The following is a 19,124-nucleotide window of genomic DNA, read 5'->3' on the forward strand; positions in this document are numbered from 1 at the left end:
CCAGGGAGACCTTACAGGGGCCTGCCAGTACCTAAAGGGGGCTACAGGGAAGCTGAGGAGGGATTTGTCAGGGGGTGTGGTGATGGGACAAGGGGGAATGGCTTTAAACTAAGAGAGGGGAGGTTTAGGTTAGATATAAGGAATAAATTATTTACTCAGAGGCTGCCCAGAGAAGCTGTGAATGCCCCATCCCTGGAGGTGTTCAAGGCCAGGCTGGATGGGGCTTTGGGCAACCTGGTCTGGTGGGAGGTGTCCCTGCCCATGGCAGGGGGTTGGGACTGGATGGTCTTTAGGGTCCCTTCCAACCCAAACCATTCTGTGATTCAGTGTTGGGTCAGGCATTGAGTGTTTTAAATTATACGTGCCACAGGAGCTCCATTACTTTTTCTTGTCACTGTTGGGATTGTATCTCTTCAGTAACACATCACGTGGCGACACCGGGAAGGTTGTTTGGTCATATAAGAGGTTGTATTTTAACTGTTCACTCTGAAGCTACCTTTTGTATCTGGGGTAAATTATTCTCTGAGCTTGTCTAAATTCGCTGTAATGTTCCTGCCTTTTAAAGGATGAGACCTGCCTTGTGTTCAGTGTCTATTTAAATCAGCAGATTAATAATGACAGACATTAGCTTTGCCTCACAGAGAGCATTTTGTATGTCTTGTAGCTGTGTCCTGCTAATCAAATTCAAAAGTATTTGGGGACTGAGCTGCCAGCTGTTTTTTGATTTATAATTCAGTTGTGTGTATGTAGTAGCTAGCTGATCTTATCAAGTCAACTTTTTGTTGATTCTCCACCCATTCAGAGTTATTTTGAGAATAAGGCCGTTATCTGTTTTTTGGTAAGGTGGCAGGACCCAGGTTTTTGGTAAGGTGGCAGCTCCCAGGCTGGCTCACCATGCAGCCAAATGGTGGTGGTTCCCCAGCTGAGTGAGTGGTATAGGGGTGTAGGGAACTTGGGGGGAACCAGGGCGCTTATGGCTAGCATGGACACATGTTTCTCTGGCTGCCACCTTTGAGGTTCCAGCACTGGTTCTGTGATGTTCATCTCTTTTTTTACTACTTGGATTAGAGCTGTCAGGAGAGACAGGTTACACTTTGCCCTGAACTTAGTTTATTGTGCAGCAGTCTGCTAGCAGAATGGAAATAGCGTTTGAAAAATTTTATTTTTGTTTCTTCTCAGCTCCTGGCATGAAAAATTAAACTAGTGAAGCTGCGTAGGAGCTGTGAGATGGCTTACCCCGTTTATATGCAGATGTAGCTCGGGATGGCATTACTGTATTTTAGTCTGCAGTGTAACTGTGCTGGTTTTTCATTTGTATTTGTTTAACTGTGTTCTTCTGCCTCCCTTTCTCCTCCACATCTTGATATTCAGAAGCAGTGGCTACTTCAGCTGACAATTGCTTAGTAAACGACTGTAAAAGCACAAGGTGCCTGTGTTCCTGGAAGCATAAAAAGTAATTGAATGCTGAGAAGGCAAGAAGATAAGATACAGGGTTTCTAACTACTGCAGGCTAACTTTATTATGTATATACAGATGTGTACAGTTCATGTGCAGACATAATTTAGTTTGAAGTATATGTTGCCTTTGGAATTTTGATAAATCTGCAGGAAAACTTTAATCTTGGAGCATCTGAAAAATATGGTTAGAAAATCAGTGTTACAGTTCCTTGAGGACCATAAATCAATTTTATGGTTCTCACTTCTAGGGAAAAATGTTAAGGTTTTATTTTTTTCAATTTGCACTACTAATTCTTACTTTGGCTTTATATCTTATGCACGATAGGAATCCAGAACAGGAAGGAGTATTTCTTACTGAACAGTGTAGGCATCAGCGTGATGATGAAGTAGCAAAGACATCATGAAATGAATCTGGGGAAGAAAAAAAAAAGAAGAAAAAACTATAAACATTTAACATAACATATTCACAAGTTTAAGCTCATAATTGTGAGCATTCTCGCCCTTCCCCTGCCCTGACACCCAAAAGGTCTTTAGCACAGCCAGAAGAAATGCTGTCTGTATAGTCATAGATAGAATTATCTAGGTTGGAAAAGACCTTCAAGTTCAAGTCTAACAGATCATCAACCTGACCTACCAAGTCCCATCACTAAATTGTATCTTTTCCTTCCCTTCCCCCAGATTGGATTTTGGTGTTCAGTGTATTGATGAACATGGCTGGATTACGTTTCAAAATAATTCTTTAAAATGAAATCATTGTAATGCAGTATAATTCAAGACTTAAAGAAATACTCTTTTTTATTTTTTCTTTTCAGGAAAACAAAGGAATAGACTGGAGCCAATGGATACCATATTTGTTAAACAAGTTAAAGAGGGCGGACCTGCTTTTGAAGCTGGACTCTGCACAGGTACCATTCTTCTGCATGTTTGTGTACATGGTGTAGAAATACATATACATTTTAAGCTACTACATATAATTTTGTCTACCATTAAACCTTCCTTGAGAATTCCAAAACCCTTCTTTTGAATTGTGATCCAGTGTTTTTAACCTCAAAAGCAGCATTGCATTCTCTCAGGAGGTGCTGTGTAATACTTATTAAGGCATAAAAGTCTTAACTAGTCTCATATACTTGTTCATAGTTGTAAAATAATAAAATGATTAATAAAATGGCATATGTAAGCTGCTATTTCTTGTGCTTTATTACATGTTAATAACCCTAAAACATACAGGTTTTTGTCCTTTAAATTATTTTATCTCCTTTAAGTGAAATGAGAATAATCCAAGTCTGTCTTTTCTTCCTAAATTTTGTTCAGTTGTTTAATTTAATCTATAACCCCTGGAGCAGGCAGTATGTTTTTTTTGTGAAATGCCAGGTACTTTGTCACACCCTTACTTAAGTGCTGAAGGAAAAAAAATGTATGTTAGAGGGGGATGTCTTAGAAGTCATAAAAGTACACTAAGTTATGTAGATGGATACCAGTACAGATTTTTCTTAAAAACATGGCAAAGCATACATTCTATGAAAAGAAGCTAGTTTGTAGACCTAGAGGGATGTTGATTTTTTTTTTTGAAAACAATTGTGTACATGTATTTGTCTGTAATAGAATAATTTTTGTATGTTTCCTCCTAAAGAAATAAAAACATTCTAGGATGATCTGCAATTTAAAAACAATTCTAGATCCTACTTTCCAGCATATGGTATTTTTCTTTTTTAACTCTTCCATAAGTGGTTATTTAGAGGAGGGTTACTTTGGCATTATTTTAATGCTATTATATAAAGAAATGTTTTGGCTTGATAAAATGCAGCATATGTTGAAGTTGTACTGAGGAGCCATGTTAATTTCTGCTCTGTTCAGTGTTTGCCAAATTGAAAGAGATGAAATCTGTAGAGAATATTTTTATCTTTAGGCATAGAAGAGATTTTAGGAGCCCAGAATGAAGAACAAAAAATACATGCAAAAAATATTTTTAATGTACTGGAATATTTTAGAAACACTGGTAGTCATTGTATCTAATTGGGTCATGCCACTATTTCTTGTTTAAAACTTGAGGTTGAAATATTACTGTATCTCTGTCTTGAAATTACATTATAAAGCACTCAGGGAATGATCAGCAAGGTAGATTGCCTAACTTCTAGTACAGACACTATATATTTATTTTGTACAATTATCTATATTTCGATTTTATTCATTTTTTATCCAACTTGGCTTTATTTTACAGTTACATCATGGAAGGAAGAGGCTTGAAAAATCTAATACTAGTTTAGGTAGTTCTGCTTTTTAGCTCTTATTTCATTGCTGAAGGGTCCTTTACTACATAATACTGGCAATCTTAGCCCAAGCTTGACTACCCAGAATCAGTAAGCTGTGTTTCAGGACCTTACCTGCCTGCTACTCACCAGAAAGCATGGTGTACTCTTGTAAATTTGAGGGAAGAGGGTACAGTATCTTAAACGTAAGACAACTTCTTTTGAGTATTTTTGAATGCTCTTTTAAGGTTATCTTGGCTGCAGTTAGAAAGATCATACTTCCTGTATTTAATGTCTGATATATTTCATTAAAAAGAACATATCTGTGAGTTCCAAGTGTAAGTATTAGATAATTATTTTTATCAAAGTAGAGACAGCCAAAACAGATCCACGCTTCCCATAACTTTGTCTTTATGCTGTGGTTTATACATGTATACAACCAAGAATACGAAGGATTAAAATCTGTACAGAAAGAAAGCTGTTTTAAGTGTGTTTAAACACTTTTGATCAGAGGTTTTTAATGGGCTGCTGGATTGCTATGAGAAAAATTATACGAGAAACAGCCTTCATGCTTCTATACCCTGTTTTGCCCTACAGCCACTAGCCTTGCCTTTTTTGCCCTGAACTGGAGCAAAATCGTGTTCTGCAGCGTTGGCTGCCACCACTTCTTTCAAGTAGCCAGTTCTGCAGCGTGTCCCACTTGAGTTTTTTTGCCAGGTTCTTGTTCTGGTTCATTGGGTGCGTGCTTCAAGTAGCCTTATTTCACTGCTGAGTTGCTTTGAAATATAAACACTGCACAAAAGTAGGTAAGGTAATATGACCTACTTGCAAGGTATTCCTAATTATGTTTTTCAATGGGAGTACAGAGTGAAGATCTACATCTGTGGGCAAGTTCCAAAACAGCCTGGAAAAAAAAAGCCAGTTTTAAGTTCCAGGGAAGAATCTGATGCATTTTGAAGAAGTCTTGCCATATGACCTAATAGGACAGGGGTTAGAAAGAATATTTTTTTTGGTACAGACCATAACATTTCTATCTCCTGCAGCTTTTTGTAAGGATGTATTTTGGTGTAATCTCAAATACTTCAAAATTAACTTTATTTTAATGAAAATTGAGCTTTTCAGCCTAATTACTTAGGGTGTCTGTATGTATACAACACAGGGATGGGGATTACCATATGTTGCAGATGCCTAGCAATCCACAAGACTGACGGTAATCATTAAATGTTGCCACCAGCGTTCCTTTTATAGGTTAGGAAGGAAGAGAAAAAAACTGAGAGGGGTCTTTCATGTGAAGAAAAGGGTGATAACCAGTTTAAAAAGCAAACTTGTATGAAGTTGAAAATATTGCACCAATTTAGTTGCATTATATTATCACCAAATCCAAAACAGTCAGCAGATCCATGTGGGTTTGTAAGTCTCCATGGGTCTGTACAGGGAACGTCACAAAGGAAACATGTTTAGAACATTATTGCCACTGAGTCGGGCTGAGTCTTCAGTGTGAACTACTTTGTCTTTGATTTGGTCACACCAAAAACACACAAAAAGCTTTCAATTTGTAAAGCAGCACTGGAAAAAGCCACTCCCTTTGGCTCTCTTCACATGGATCCTTTTTTCAATTCTTCTTCCAGCAGCTTTCTATAGTCCTGCCCTGTCTGTAATCCTTTTAGAGACCATTTTTTCCTCATTAGTAAATTCAGCGTACTTTTCTGTTCTTCTGATTGGAGATGACATAAATATATGACATGTTTTTGTTGAAGGAATGGGATGAGTTCTTCATCAAAAGTTGAAAGTAGTTCACAAGGTGAAAATCCTTGTCGTGTTTTTGTAGTGATATATGTGCTACTTAATTTATGGTGAGAATGAAACTCTGAGTGAAGAAGGTACAACGGACTATTAGGAGAAATCTGATTAAAAGTGATATGAGGTCTAAAGATTGATCTATATGGATAAGAAAAAAACCCATTACGCTGTCCAAGAGGCATGAAAGAACCAGTAATGTCTTGGAAGCAACCCATATTATTTTGAGGAAGGAAGAACCTGGAGCACACTATTTATTTTTTCTCAGAGGAAAGGAGTATGAGATGGTGGAACTTCTCGATATTAAAGGAAAACTGTACAGCTATCATTGTCAGTGTTCTGAGCTAATACCTGGTATTGTTTGGAATGAAATATCTACTTAGGATTTGCTTGAGAATTAAGCATAGTTTGCAGTACTTGATATCACCCATGGAAAACTTTACTTTGAAGATGGGATGCCTAAGTGAGCCTCTGATATAGCTTATGCCTGCTTGTGGTTTTCTTTCTATGATTTTCTAGGTGATTTATTTGGAAGTTTAAAATAAGATACCTTATCTGAAGATGTCCTGTGAAAAGTGTAGGAATTTGACATCGTGTATATGTTTACATAAAATTTTATTGCACATCTTCAATTTTCTTCTTTTCTCATTTTTAAAGAGGACTAACCTTGAACTTAATGTATTGATGCTGCTTGTTGTGAGATACAGAAGTGCAAAATGAAAACAAGGAAAAAAAGTCAAGACAAAATGATTTAAGGTGTAATTTTTCCCTTTACAGGCGACAGAATTATAAAAGTCAATGGAGAAAGTGTTATTGGGAAGACATATTCTCAAGTCATTGCTTTGATACAGAACAGGTAAGATTCTCGTATTCAATTGTGTGTCACACTTTTTATACTAAGCAGGAAATGCCTACTTATGGTGGTTCTGAAAAAGTAATCGTATTTTTAAATTTTCCCTAGTACAGGCTGTTTTATGTATTTGTTTTCGTATGTTTACTGAATGCTGAAAAAGGCTTAAAATTGGCTGTGCTATTTTGTGCCAGAGTCTGTTTATGTCAGTACTTGGCCCCTATAACCAAATCACGGAGTGTTACAGAGTAAGGCTGTATAAACTTAAAATAGGCTGATAAGGGCCACATAAACACGCATTTTTCTGCTTAAAATGAAACTCGGAAAAATCTATGCTGCAGCATCTCCATCTTTCCATTACATTGCAACAAGTTACAAACCTTGCACAAAGTGAAGAAACAGCAATATTTACTGCTCTTGAACTCACAGGGGCTTGTTAAATCATGTCTGTACATAAATCCAGAAACTCATTTTCATGTCTCAGGTCAGTCTCCACTTTTACTGTTTTCTTGTTTTCTTCTCTACTTTTACTAGTTTTTTTTTTGTTGTTGTTGTTGTTTTTTTTGTTTTTTTTTTTTTTTTTCTTTTTTTTTCTATAGGAACAATCTTCCAGTATAGGAATGTTCTGTGGAAAAGAGATGTATTATCAGGATGGAAAAATGTTTTCCAAATGAATATTGCTTACCACATTCTAATTTAAGCGAATCTTCATGTGTTAATACTTAGTTATGCTTACAGGAGGAGGAGGAGGAAAAATAAGGACTGGGGTTGTTCATCCTGGAGAAGGCTCTGCGGAGACCTTACAGTGGCCTTTCAGTACCTCAAAGAGGCATACAGTAAGGTTGGGGAGGGACTCTTTGTCAGGAGGTGTAGTGATAGGGCAAGGAGTAGTGTCTTTGAACTAAAAGAGGGTAAGTGTAGATCAGATATTAAGAATGAATTACTTCCTTTGAGGGTGGTGAGGCATTGGCACAGGTTTCCCAGAGAAGCTGTGGATGCCCCATCCCTGGAGTTGTTCAAGGCCAGGCTGGATGGGGCTTTGGGCAACCTGGTGTGGTGGGAGGTGTCCCTGCCCATGGCAGGGGGGTTGGAGCTGGATGATCTTTAACGTTCTTCTCCAACCCAAACCATTCTGTGATTCTGTCACAGCAGATCACAGCCAAAGATGATGTCTAGCCCTGAGGGTTGTGGTGTTCTGTTGTTCTTGTTGGTGGTTTGCTTTTGTTTTGTTTTATGAAAAATGTAAATATCAGGATGTCTTCATCTGAATCTCTTAAGATGAAGAGATAAATACAAATTCTGATGTAGAAAGATAGCTCAGACTAAGGAATTAGTCAGGTGCATTTTCCTTGCAGCTTACAGGCAGCGATGTCTGTTATGTGACAGTTTCTCATATGACTAATGAATGGACTCTCATTCTTTGCTGGAAAACAGTGTTCTTCAACTCAGCAGTTTGTTCTACACATCAAGAATTTTATTTCATCTGCTGCTCCTACCATTTCATGGCAAGAGAAATTGCTTTCTGTTGAATGTATCTTGCTTTAGCATGCCATTCCTGTATCAGCGTCAGCATCTTGGACCAGACTGATGGTCTCTTTATGTCAGTATCCTCTCTGACAATATCCAGAAATGGATTCCTGGGAGAAGTGCATGAAAACACTGGGAGTATGTAGTATGCTTAGTCCTGACCCTGCCTTGTTCAGGAACTTGTTGAACCAAAGCTTTTATCTGCATCACTTGATTTTAACAGTTCTTGATAGATTGGTCTTGGATAAGTTCACTTCTGAATGTATTTAAACTCTTAATTTTAAAATTACCCAGTTATGCAGATTTTGCTCTGTTCAGTGTTTTAGCTCGTTTTGCATCCGTCACTTTGTAGTTTCTTCAGCAGGCTTTGTGCGAGTGACTTGCTGAAAAGCCTTTTGAAAGACTAAGTTGTCAGTTGAAATCTCTTGTTCATGACTAGAGACAGTTTCATTTACAGTTTGTATGTGTGATGATTTTTAGACATATTAATCACTGTATTTTTCATTATTTTAAATTGCCCTTTCAAATATCTTGTCAACTGTAAATGCTGTTCTTTCCTAATTTTTCTGATCATCTTCAGAGCAGTTTTAAGTAAAGTTACAGCATGTGTAACCTCTGCAGCCTCTCAAGGGAGAGAGTTCCCCCCACACTGTTCAGCTGTTGAGCAATGAAACTTGTTTGTGCTTTGTGATTTTTTTTTTAATTAGATTACTTCTGTAGCTTCATTCCCACAGCAGCTCATGGTATGTCTGGAAAATAGTTCAATTGTAGAGGTTTGTTCTCATCATAGAATGCTGCAGACATCAGAACTTGGTCCCCTTCTTCATGCCAGATCCAAATGGATGCTTTTTGATGTTTAAATGAAAGATTCCCATAAATTCCAGTAGGATTAATTGATGGCCTATAATTCAAGCGTGTTTTGTATTGTTCTTGGAAAAGCTTTATTTTCAAGCTGTGTAGGACATTATCTATTTTCCTCTGGTTGGAGATAATAAATTTAAGCTTACACTGATTATTTCCTCTGGATAATGAATGGCACACCTCAAAAGAGTTTCCAGAAATAACCATTTCCTGCAAGATTAGTTCTAAGATTATTTTTAAATCTACATTTCCTACTCTTTACATTTAGTTGTTAGTTTGGTCCATTAAGAATTTATTCTCATCTGTTTACATAATCAGCTTGGAGACGTGCTGATTACTAATGTAAACTCCATAAATTATTTATTGTTCTTTGGTGTTTTGTTTTTTTTTTTAAACCTGATTCCCAACTGCTTTTTTTTTTTTTGTTACTTTGATTTTGGAACTTAGGGATTTAGAATGATTAAGTCTATTCCACTTCTTTTGAGCTGTCTGAAAAATACTAAGTAGGAAGATCCAAATTGTCTCCAGAATGTTCTGCAGGCAAACAGGAGTAGAGTAATTGAGGAGCTGTTTGTATGATGTACAAAGCGTTGTTCCTGAACAACCTTCCTCTTCTGAATGGCTACTAAAGAAGGTGTTAAATTGTGTAAATGGATTTAATAAAAAAAAAAAAAAAAAAAAGTGAGAGAAATGTGTATTTAAAAAGCACACTATACTTCTGTAAAACAATAGTGTGTTCTGTGTTGAAATATAAGTGGGAAACTTTCATTTATATATAAAGGATCAGAAGATGAGCAATGCTATAGAAGTTCTTAATTTGCAAAGTTTATCCTGCAAATAAGCATCGATTATATCAAACTATAAGCTGCCTAATATGCATTATTATGACTAAACAAAACGCATGTGCTACCCATGTGTATACTTCACTGTATTGAATACTTCACTGGAAATACCCAAAACTAGGGTATCTCTTCCATATTTTTATTTTTTTATGGCTGGTGAGTAGTTTAATACCCATACTGAGGAATTTAGACAGAAGTCCCTCCTGATGGACACTACTTTAAATGATTCTTTGGCAGTAGTTTTGCTGTTTATGCATTCAGTCAAAATGGAAAATGGTTTTGTAAATACACAAAAGGTAAAAGTCATCGTTTTTGTATGTCTTAAAATTCAGTATTCTGAAAAACTGAAAAAGCATTTTGGAAGACTTATTTTTCCTAGCTGTGCATAGATTTAAAAGACAAACGTAAACCTGTTTCTAACGACTTTTGGCTTTAAAGCTAAATTAATCTATGCCATTTGGAGAACACTTTTTTTTCTCCCAAGATTAATAATGGTTTAGGAATATTGTGAAAGCTAACACCCGTACTCTGCAGTTTTGGAATGCAGCCTTGTGTCTGTGGCCAGTAACAAATGGAAAAGGAACCACAAAATAGAAACATTTTTCACATCTGAAAGCAGAATAAATTGTACATTACATCTTTTGAGACAAGACTTTCCGTTCTGCAGGAATAAGAAATTGAGATCTTTCTCAGTCCTTTCATAGATTTTTTTTTTTTATGTACTCTGAAGTTGGTGGCCGGTCTCTGTGCTACTTCTGTGTTTTCTCAGCAGTGAATTGTACTGCCTGGTACAGATAAGCTCAGTCCTAGTTAGATCTGTCCAGTTTGGTTTTGTTCTTTGGTACTTGTGTTGGTGTTGGTCAGTTTCTTTAAATATTCTTCCCTGTGATATTTTGAAGTGTGAGATTCCTTAATAACAGGTGTAATCTCTTAATTTACTGGTTTGCAAGTCTAGTTAAAATAGTCTGTACAAGCAATCTTTCATAGCCCTTCTCTGTACCTGGTCCAGTTCACATGTAATGAATGTGAACAGTGTTAAATGATCTCAGATGAAATGAAAAAGAATCCAGCTGTTTTGCATTACTGTTACAAGTATATATTTGCTTGTGAAAATAGTTTTTTTCTGATATGCAGTGGCTGTGGATTTCACTGTTTTGCAGTATTTGATTTTTGGATAACCAGTGAATCTTATATTCCATGTCCTGATTTTGGATGTACTTGAGTTATGTTGGTTGACCTGTACAGATGGCAGGATCTTTATCGCTTCAAGTAAAGTGCTGCTTTTGGTTTCAGCAATTCAGATTGACAAATTCAGTCAGCCAGATTAGATCTGAAAAATTGATAACTGTTTTATTTGGGTATTTTGGACTATCCCCAGCAATTTTGAAGAGTGCTAATGGACTTTAATTTGAAGTGGAAGATAAAGGGAAATTTTACTTGTGTTTAAAGATTTGTTACCTTGTTCTGTCAGAGAAGCTCCAAACATCTAATGTATCTTAGGACTCTTAATGATAAATAATGAAATAAAATTGACAAAGTACATTGCCTTATCCGTAAAGCTAGTATATTAAAACATTTTTGCTGCTAAGACTCTGGTGGAAGTTATTCTATCATCTTTTTGGAAAAAAAAAAATAATTTCACATTACAAAAGTTGATATGTGGTGTGTTTTTTTTCTGTTTCAGTGACAGCATATTGGAACTTAGTGTTATGCCAAAAGACGAGGACATCCTTCAGTTGGTATGTTTATGAAGCTTTTTTATGAAGAGTTGTGATTTATATTTTTTTTATTCTAGCGTCCTTATCTGACTGTGAAAAGAGGATTAGTTTGATGTGGAATTGTCATTGTACAAAAGTGTTCTGATGCTTTGTGTTGCCTCTGTAACTTGTTTGAGTTTCTTCTGACTGCTGTTGGTCTGCTTTTATGTTGTGTCAATACATGATTATAATATGACAGAGAGGAATTTAAGCTCCTGTTGGCTATGATGCATTTGTTTGGATAAAAGTGGGCCTGCCTTGAGGACTGTCACTTCTGCAGAGCATCTGCTAGAGGAAGGCCATGAAGAGACAGATGTTGTCTGTGTTCTGCAAGACTGAGCATTGAGTGTGCTCAGGCCTAGCGGAAAAGACTTCTGATAGCTGCAGTTTGCTCTGCAGTCAGAAGGTATGATGACAGAGTATTTCTAGAAGTCATCATCTCTATTTGAGTGTATGTTTTATTGAGGTGTTGGTCTTTAACAGCTGCAACATCTGAAGATACAGGTGATAGAAATGAATGGCATCATACAAGAGAATCCTACGATTTTCTCCTTTTTACAACGTCGCAGAGGGGGAGAAATTTAATCACATCTAAAATAAGTCAGCATTCTTTTGAGACGTGCACCACTGGAACTTCAGTCAAATAAAAAATGCATGTAATTCCTCTGCAGAATGTGATAATTAATCTTCAGCCTTCGGAAGCTGAAATCTACTGTTCTAATGATAAGACTTGGTGAAGAAATTTGCTCAAAGCTGAATGCTCACACTTAAAGTGCAGTGAATTTTCAGAGTAACAGCATGGAACGTTACTCCTTTCGCTGTCTGTGACAAAGTAATTTCTTCATTTCAGCTGAGAAACCGTTTTTTGTTTGTTTGTTTGTTTGTTTGTTTTTGTTTTTGTTTTATTTTTCTGTTTTTAATCTTTTTTTTATTAACATTGTGTTAGCTTTTTTGTGAATCATATGTCTAAACAAAATATAAACTGACTCAGCAAATTCTTATTCCTGAATGAAGTACAGCTTATATAAGCGGTAACGTCCTGTCAGTGTAAGCTCAGAATGAATGATAACTGGCAAAGTACAATACCCTTATTAATGCAGGAATCAAAACACACTCATCACTGAAGTACGTTCTAAAAGTTGTTACAGTATTTTAAGGAATTTAATTTTGGTTTTGACAGGTGTCATAAATTTTGCAGTACATATCTTCAGATGTTGTAACTGCAAACTTGATAACAAATACAGGTATTAGGTAAAAATAGAAAAATTCTGCACTAATGGGTAATGTAGTAGGGGCTAAAGAAAGATTTATCTGCACAATGAGGATGAAATAGTTTCATTATATTCAGGAATGATGCTGGGTGTGGTAGGTTTTGTAGTACTCAGCAGTCTGCTTGGTGTGTTAATGACTTACTGCTAGGTTGGCTACATAAAGAACACAGTTGCTTGTTCCTGCTTTTAGGTCACTATTTATAAACCTTGAATTTAGTTTTCAGAAATGTCTGTGTATGTCTGAACCTGTTGAGGTATTGAATTTCCTGAAAAGGGGGCTTCAAATCCATTCATCAATATTAACAATGAAGTGCTCCAGTCCAGATCTCACTGCCCTCTGTGGCATGTGCACAGTTCTTATGTGGAGGGGAGTTGCAAGTGAAATCTTGTCATCAGTGAAGTCAGTGTCAAAGTCACATTCATTCATTGACCTGATCTTGGAAATGTCATTTGTGGAATGGTGGAAGGAATATGGCCATGGCAAAAAATTAGGCTTGACAACTAATTTTTTTTTTTTCATGCTCCTTCCCAAATTTGAGATAATTTTACTTAAAATGATCTTTTTTTGATAACTTTGAAACACTTAATTTTATATTTTGATCATGTAAACCTTTAATAAGTTTAAAATAAGCAACCTGAAGTGGAATACTTATATCTTGAATTGGATTTTTCTTGCTTTAGAATATTGGTAAAGGTTTATTTGCCACATGGAAAAAAAAATAATTAAAATTCAGTGATATATTTAAAATGCATATTTTCCTAGGAATTCTTTTGCATTTCAAGGACTTCTAAAGAAGACTTGAGATCCCAGGGAAAGAGCCATCTTGTGTTGGAAATTCAGGAATTTCAATAGAAGACTGCTTATCTAAACAAATTGCCCCTTATGAACTAAAGGGGAGAAAAGGGAGCATACTTGAAAAAGAAGGAAGGAACAAAGGAGGAGTGTAAAAACTTTGTGGAGATATCTGAGGACAAAGGCCAGCTGGGGCTTAATGAAGCAGGGTATATAAAGGGTAACCAGACAGTGTTTTGCAAATATTCTAGTTGTGGGAATTTCAGGGGAAATGTAGGTCCAGTGACTGGACAGGAGGGGCTGGAAGAGTGCTTAGCTAAGAGTGCTTAGCTTAAGAGGTAGCTGATACAAAGAGGTAGCTGTGTGTGTGATGCAGAAGGCAGAAGCTGACAGGATGAATGACGAAGCCTCAGTGTGGATGGACTTAGGTGTTCCTGAGAACTGGACCAGCAGATAGCTCGTGATATGAAACGAGGAACATGAAAACTCTGCAAGTCAGGCATAACAAGCACTGTGCATCATTGTGGAGGCGACCGGCTGAATAAGAGTCCTGCTGAAAACAAGGCAGGGGTTGCAGCGGGCACCAGGGTCCGTGAGTCCCCGCTGTGCTCATGTGCAGCTCAGCCCTCAGGCAGAGGAAGCTGTTACACCCCACCTGACACGCTGATGAGGCTGTACCTGGAATTTTATGCGTACTTTGAGAAGGATGGGAAGAAGCTGGAAAAGGTCCAGAAGAGAGCTAGAGGCATGGTCAGGCTCCTGGAACATGCAGCCTTACGAGGAGAGGTTCAGGAGCTCCGATTTAGTCTGGTAAAGGGGTGGCTAAAGGGTGAAGTAACAGCAGTCCACAATTAGAGAGCAGTTACCAAGAGGATGGAGACAAACTGTTCACAGTAGAGGACAGCCATAAGCAGTCACTTGGAAGGTTCAAATTAGGCATCAGGAAGTGTGATATAGTAGCACTTCGTGCTTCTTTTTTTTTTTTCTTTTTTTTTTCTGAGAGGGTCGTATAGCACTGGAATCAGTGCAGATGGCATCGCCATCTGTGGAAGTTTGAGACACAGCTAGACAAAGCACTGGCTGACGAGGGTGTTGGTGGTAGTTCAGCTTTGAATGGTGGATTGAACTGCGTGATCTCCAGGAATCCCTTCCAATCAGTAGTTGAGTGATTCGATTTATTCTGTGTAAAGAAACATATATAAAATAATTTCCACATGGCTTTACTTTTGGCTTGAGGAGTTTCTGAATTTGAGCACAGATGTCGAACCTTGCAGCTGAATTTGGCAGATTCCCTTTGCAAACATAGTGAGGAGGACCATCTTAGTTATCCAGAGCTTCCAGACCTGTGCCTTCAGGCTTTCAGGCTACTCTGGAATGAAAAAACTGAAGGAGAGAGGAGGAAGAGCACTGGTGTTTTAGACACGGTGTTCAGGATATCTAATAAAATGCTTGTATTGGGTCATTCAACTTTTACATTCTGTTTGTTTCCCTGAATGTTTCCAGTAAGTGTACATGGGCAACTCAGGTGGACTGATAAGCACACTGGAAGGAGAGGTGAGAGGAAGGAGCAAATGCTTTAACTTTGTAGGCAAAACAAAGAGTGGCTGAAAATACAGGTCACAAAGGTGATGGAAATACAGAAATAGCAGGTATGATAACAGGGAAGGAGCAAAAAAAGTGCTCAGAAGTAAGTTTGTGTTAATTAGCAGTGGAAAAGGAGTCAGGAAATATTTTAAGATAAGCATGAGCTGTAACTTCTAGTTCTGGGGTTTCAATTACATGAAAAACAGATCTAAATGCAGTGACAATGAACATACAATAGGAATTCCATTTTTTACTTACTAAAACTTAGAAGTTTTTTAACTTGGTGACCACCCCAGAGAATGATTCTTCCCAAGTGGGCTCATAACTAAATATATTTGTAACAGGTAAGGTATTTTAATCTGAGACCTTGTCCTATAGTGTAAAATTAACTCTTTTAATCTCTTAGCCCATAGATTTAGACAGTAAGATGTAGCTTCAGAGTGATTTGGGATAAAAAACTGTAGTTCTCTAAAGAAATGGACTTTACAGAGGCAATGTGTCTTTTTTTGTGAAGAGGGAATACTGGATTTTCATTGAGTTATAAGCCTATCAAGGTGTAATACGATCTTACGTCTCATATGTATATGGTCTTCTGGTATTTATATTGAAATAGAAGACTTTTCCCCATTTCCATTCACTTTTTGTTAAGCATTTGATGTGTAGCCACTCTTCTTTCTACAACATTTCCCTGTGAAGCTATGACTCAGTTTCTCAACTGCATAGGATTGTCATTACTTACTTGCTAAAATGCAGCACATGAACTGTCAGAGAGGCTGTTTCCAATCAGCTGTGCAGTCTGAGAGGTGTCTCTGGCTCCTCTGATGGTGTGCACATCACCAGGCGGCCGTGCTGAAGGCTGGCATTGGCATCATCTTAGTTAAAACACTGAACTGAGCGAAGAGAATAAAATAGAGGATGAGAAGCCAGCATGGTGTATCAGAGCCTATCTTAATGAAAACGTTCAGAGCTACCTTCTTTTAGATTTATTGTTAAGGGAACGAAATAATCACTGCAATATTCGTAGCTGTCACTCCCTTTTCTTTCTCCTGCTTACAGCCCTGTTGATGCTGGACTCATTGCCCAGAACGCTGGTTTGAAACCTTGTCATTAGCAGCTAGGGAGATGAAGCATTTTCTTTCCAAGGCTGAAGGCTCCAATTAGCTGCTCTGTTTGTCCTGTCCCTGACAAAATCAGCCTGTTGTACAAACACCTGCCTTACTGCCAAGGAACGTGGCACGACTGGGGACCTTCTGCACCGTTTGTAGGGCAGCTGGGAGTGCTGTTGGATGGAAATCAGGAGTTGGAGGTGTTGGGGCTGGGACTGCCTTTTCAGAGAGGAGATGGCTTGGTGGAGGCTGCGAGTGAAAGGGCGTAGGAGGGGAAAAGCAATAGGAAGCGAGGGTCAGAAGCCGTAACAAATGGTGGTTTGTTAGTTTTGTAGACTGCAGAACAAATTTCTCCGTTTGTGCAGAAAGAACTGAATTAATTAGGACTGGAGCTCAGTTGTGTGATGCCAGTTTTGTCTTTGGAAAGATGCTTTTTGAACGGTTTCCATTTTATGTAATAGATCCAGAAGTGCACATTTTGAACACACGCGAAACAATGTCAATCGAGACACTGGAAAATTTTATGTAAGTTGTCGTTCTGTTCTATTATACCAAAATCTGAAACTCTTAATACACTTTTTGAACAGTAAAGTTTGGAAACAAAGCGGAGAGGTGTTTTTTATCAAGCACGAGTGGACAGCTGGAAAGTAAATGCAGTTTGTCCCTTAGCTTGCCAAAAGGAGATGGCAAAAGGGCTCAGGTGGAAATACTGAGAGCCTTTACTTTTAAAGAAAAAAATTCATAAAGGGCAACAGTGCCCAAATTCTAAATTTCAGAGTAGACTGGGATACCTGCCTATTGCCAAAAGGCCCACAGAGAATTCCTCTCTTGCTGTAGATTTCAGCTGTTTCATAATTAATGTCAGTCTGTGGTTCTCAGACATCTTTTGAACAGCAATCCTTCATGTCTCTCCACTACAGGTTTTGTGTAAAGAAAGCTTGTAGCTGGTGTGTGACCATACTGAGACCACGAGGAGGAGGATTACTACTGTATTATAATTTGTGTTTCAAATTTGATCAGTCTATTAAAAAAAAATAAAATTGTGTAGCATTGGCAAATGTTTTTTGAGAGAAATTATCCATCTTGTATGCATTAGCATCACTGATTTCATACCCACAGGATGACACGTTCAGGTGGACTGCAAATAACTCCATTTCTTGAGTGCATTTAATACAACTATTGCTGGTTTATAGCCTCCTGGATGGTCAAGTTACAACATCCTTCGGTCATTGAAAAACTTTGTGACACACAAAACTGATGTAAACTCACTCACCATAGAGGGAAACCTGAAATTGCTGAGCCCAGTTAGAGTTCAGCCTTAGTTCAGCTCTTGTCTATAGGCTTTGAGCTGGGGTGTCCTTAATATATAGGATTTTTGAACCATTTCTTTTGAGATACATTCATGCTGGAATCTGCATGGTTGCTCATTGATCCTTGTGTAACTTACAAGGCACTGAATTTTCCAGTGTCAGGCACTTTAAAGTACTGCTCTTTACAAATCGCATCTTTAATATGATCTATTTTATAAATTGGAGCTGTACATTTGGAAAGCTATTTCAAGCCTGGCTTGCTGATGTTATATCTAGTGCTTCTTAATACGTAAACATTTGTGCATGTATGTAAATATGTGTAAATGTGTCTCTTCTGTGTGCATACACATCTGTTTATATAAATGAAAACCAACACACATGCAGTATATGCAACAAACCCTGACTTCCCATGGTTCATTCTCTGGCATTTCTCTCTCTAGTTACCTACTGAGAAATCCACCTTTCCTAACCTTCAGCCCATCTCCAACAGTTTCATTTCAAATAATTAATAAGAAAAAAAAATCTTAATAGGAATTGCCTCCCAGAGTAGCAGAAGTGAATCTGGATTGATTTCTTATACTCCTAATTGTCACCATTTAGATATTACTAGTCTACGAATCTGTTAAAACCTGCCCTAGGGTTTCAGAAAGCCCTCTGTCGTTTCATTTACCACAAGATTTCACTGGATATTCTATTAACAGTGCTAAAAGTACAATAAAGGAGGGCTGTTAATAACTTTATATGTATCTTTTTGCGACAGGGAGAGAGGAGAACTACATCTTGTACTCGTCCTTAATTTAGTTCCTTCTTGCCTGTGTTTTAGTTAACATCTTAATCTTTCCTTAAAGTTTTGGACCACTGAAAATGTGCATTGATAGCTCAAAACTGATCCAAATTTGAACAGAAATCTTTCTGGCTGCGGGTAGTTGGGGGACAAAAAAATCTAGATGGGAATGACTCAGAGTGCCTGAAGGACAAATAAAGCACATCTTTAAAGCACATTTAAAGCACATTCCTTCTGTGTTTTTTTGTTTTGTTTTGTTTTGTTTTGTTTTCCTCCTCATTTCTAGTCAGGTACAAACCTTGTGATTGAGTTTTTCAGTATACTGGTGAATCTGGGCAGAAAAGATCGCTTCTTTCTTGTTTCTGATACAGTTTTTGTGGAGTTCGCCAGCTCTCGAGCGCTTGTACTTACTATGAAATTGCCGGTGATGCACCTGCATTAAAAATAAGAAGAAAGGGGGGAAAAAAGAAAAAATAAAAGCTTGTGTAAGGAAATCTATTCTAGAGTTTCATAAGCCCCAGCTGCTGCTGAGGACAGGCCTGGCTTCATTCAACTTTACCAATTATGTATTTTTTTTCCTGAGACCATCCAGTTACATCAGAGCTAATGGAGGAACGTGGCTATTTCACTGGCAAACTGAAATATTTTTGTTTAGTTGGTTTTTAATAAATAGCCGTGTTTTCATAAGCAGCATTTGCTTACTGTCAGATTTTGTACTGACACAGCCAGTAATGCACGTGAGGGTTAATATTAAAGCTCTGGCAGCAAATGCAATTGGAGGGGTGTGGTGTGAAGGCACACTGACCTAAAGGAGAAGAGACTTAAACTTTGGTATTTTAACAGTGTATCTGTTAGAAAATACAATTTTCTTCACACCCCCTAACTCCAGCTTATGCTATATTTACAAGAAAGTCTCTTACGGAGTGTATGATTTTCTGC

General features: G+C 37.6%; 1 protein-coding gene across 5 annotated transcripts in view; it reads left to right on the forward strand.

Moving 5' to 3' along the window:
• ARHGAP21 (Rho GTPase activating protein 21) overlaps positions 1-19,124 on the forward strand; it is a 117,959-nt gene that overhangs the window by 63,488 nt on the left and 35,347 nt on the right. For all 5 annotated transcript variants that reach the window (XM_082754165.1, XM_082754167.1, XM_082754164.1 and 2 more), the window contains exons 4-6: positions 2,270-2,362; positions 6,278-6,356; positions 11,265-11,319. In XM_082754165.1, the coding sequence (XP_082610291.1) occupies positions 2,270-2,362; positions 6,278-6,356; positions 11,265-11,319 (227 nt within the window). The remainder of the gene's footprint in view (positions 1-2,269; positions 2,363-6,277; positions 6,357-11,264; positions 11,320-19,124) is intronic.

This window comes from Aythya marila (genome assembly GCF_965140915.1).
Source record: "Aythya marila genome assembly, chromosome: 2".
Lineage (NCBI taxonomy): Eukaryota > Metazoa > Chordata > Aves > Anseriformes > Anatidae > Aythya > Aythya marila.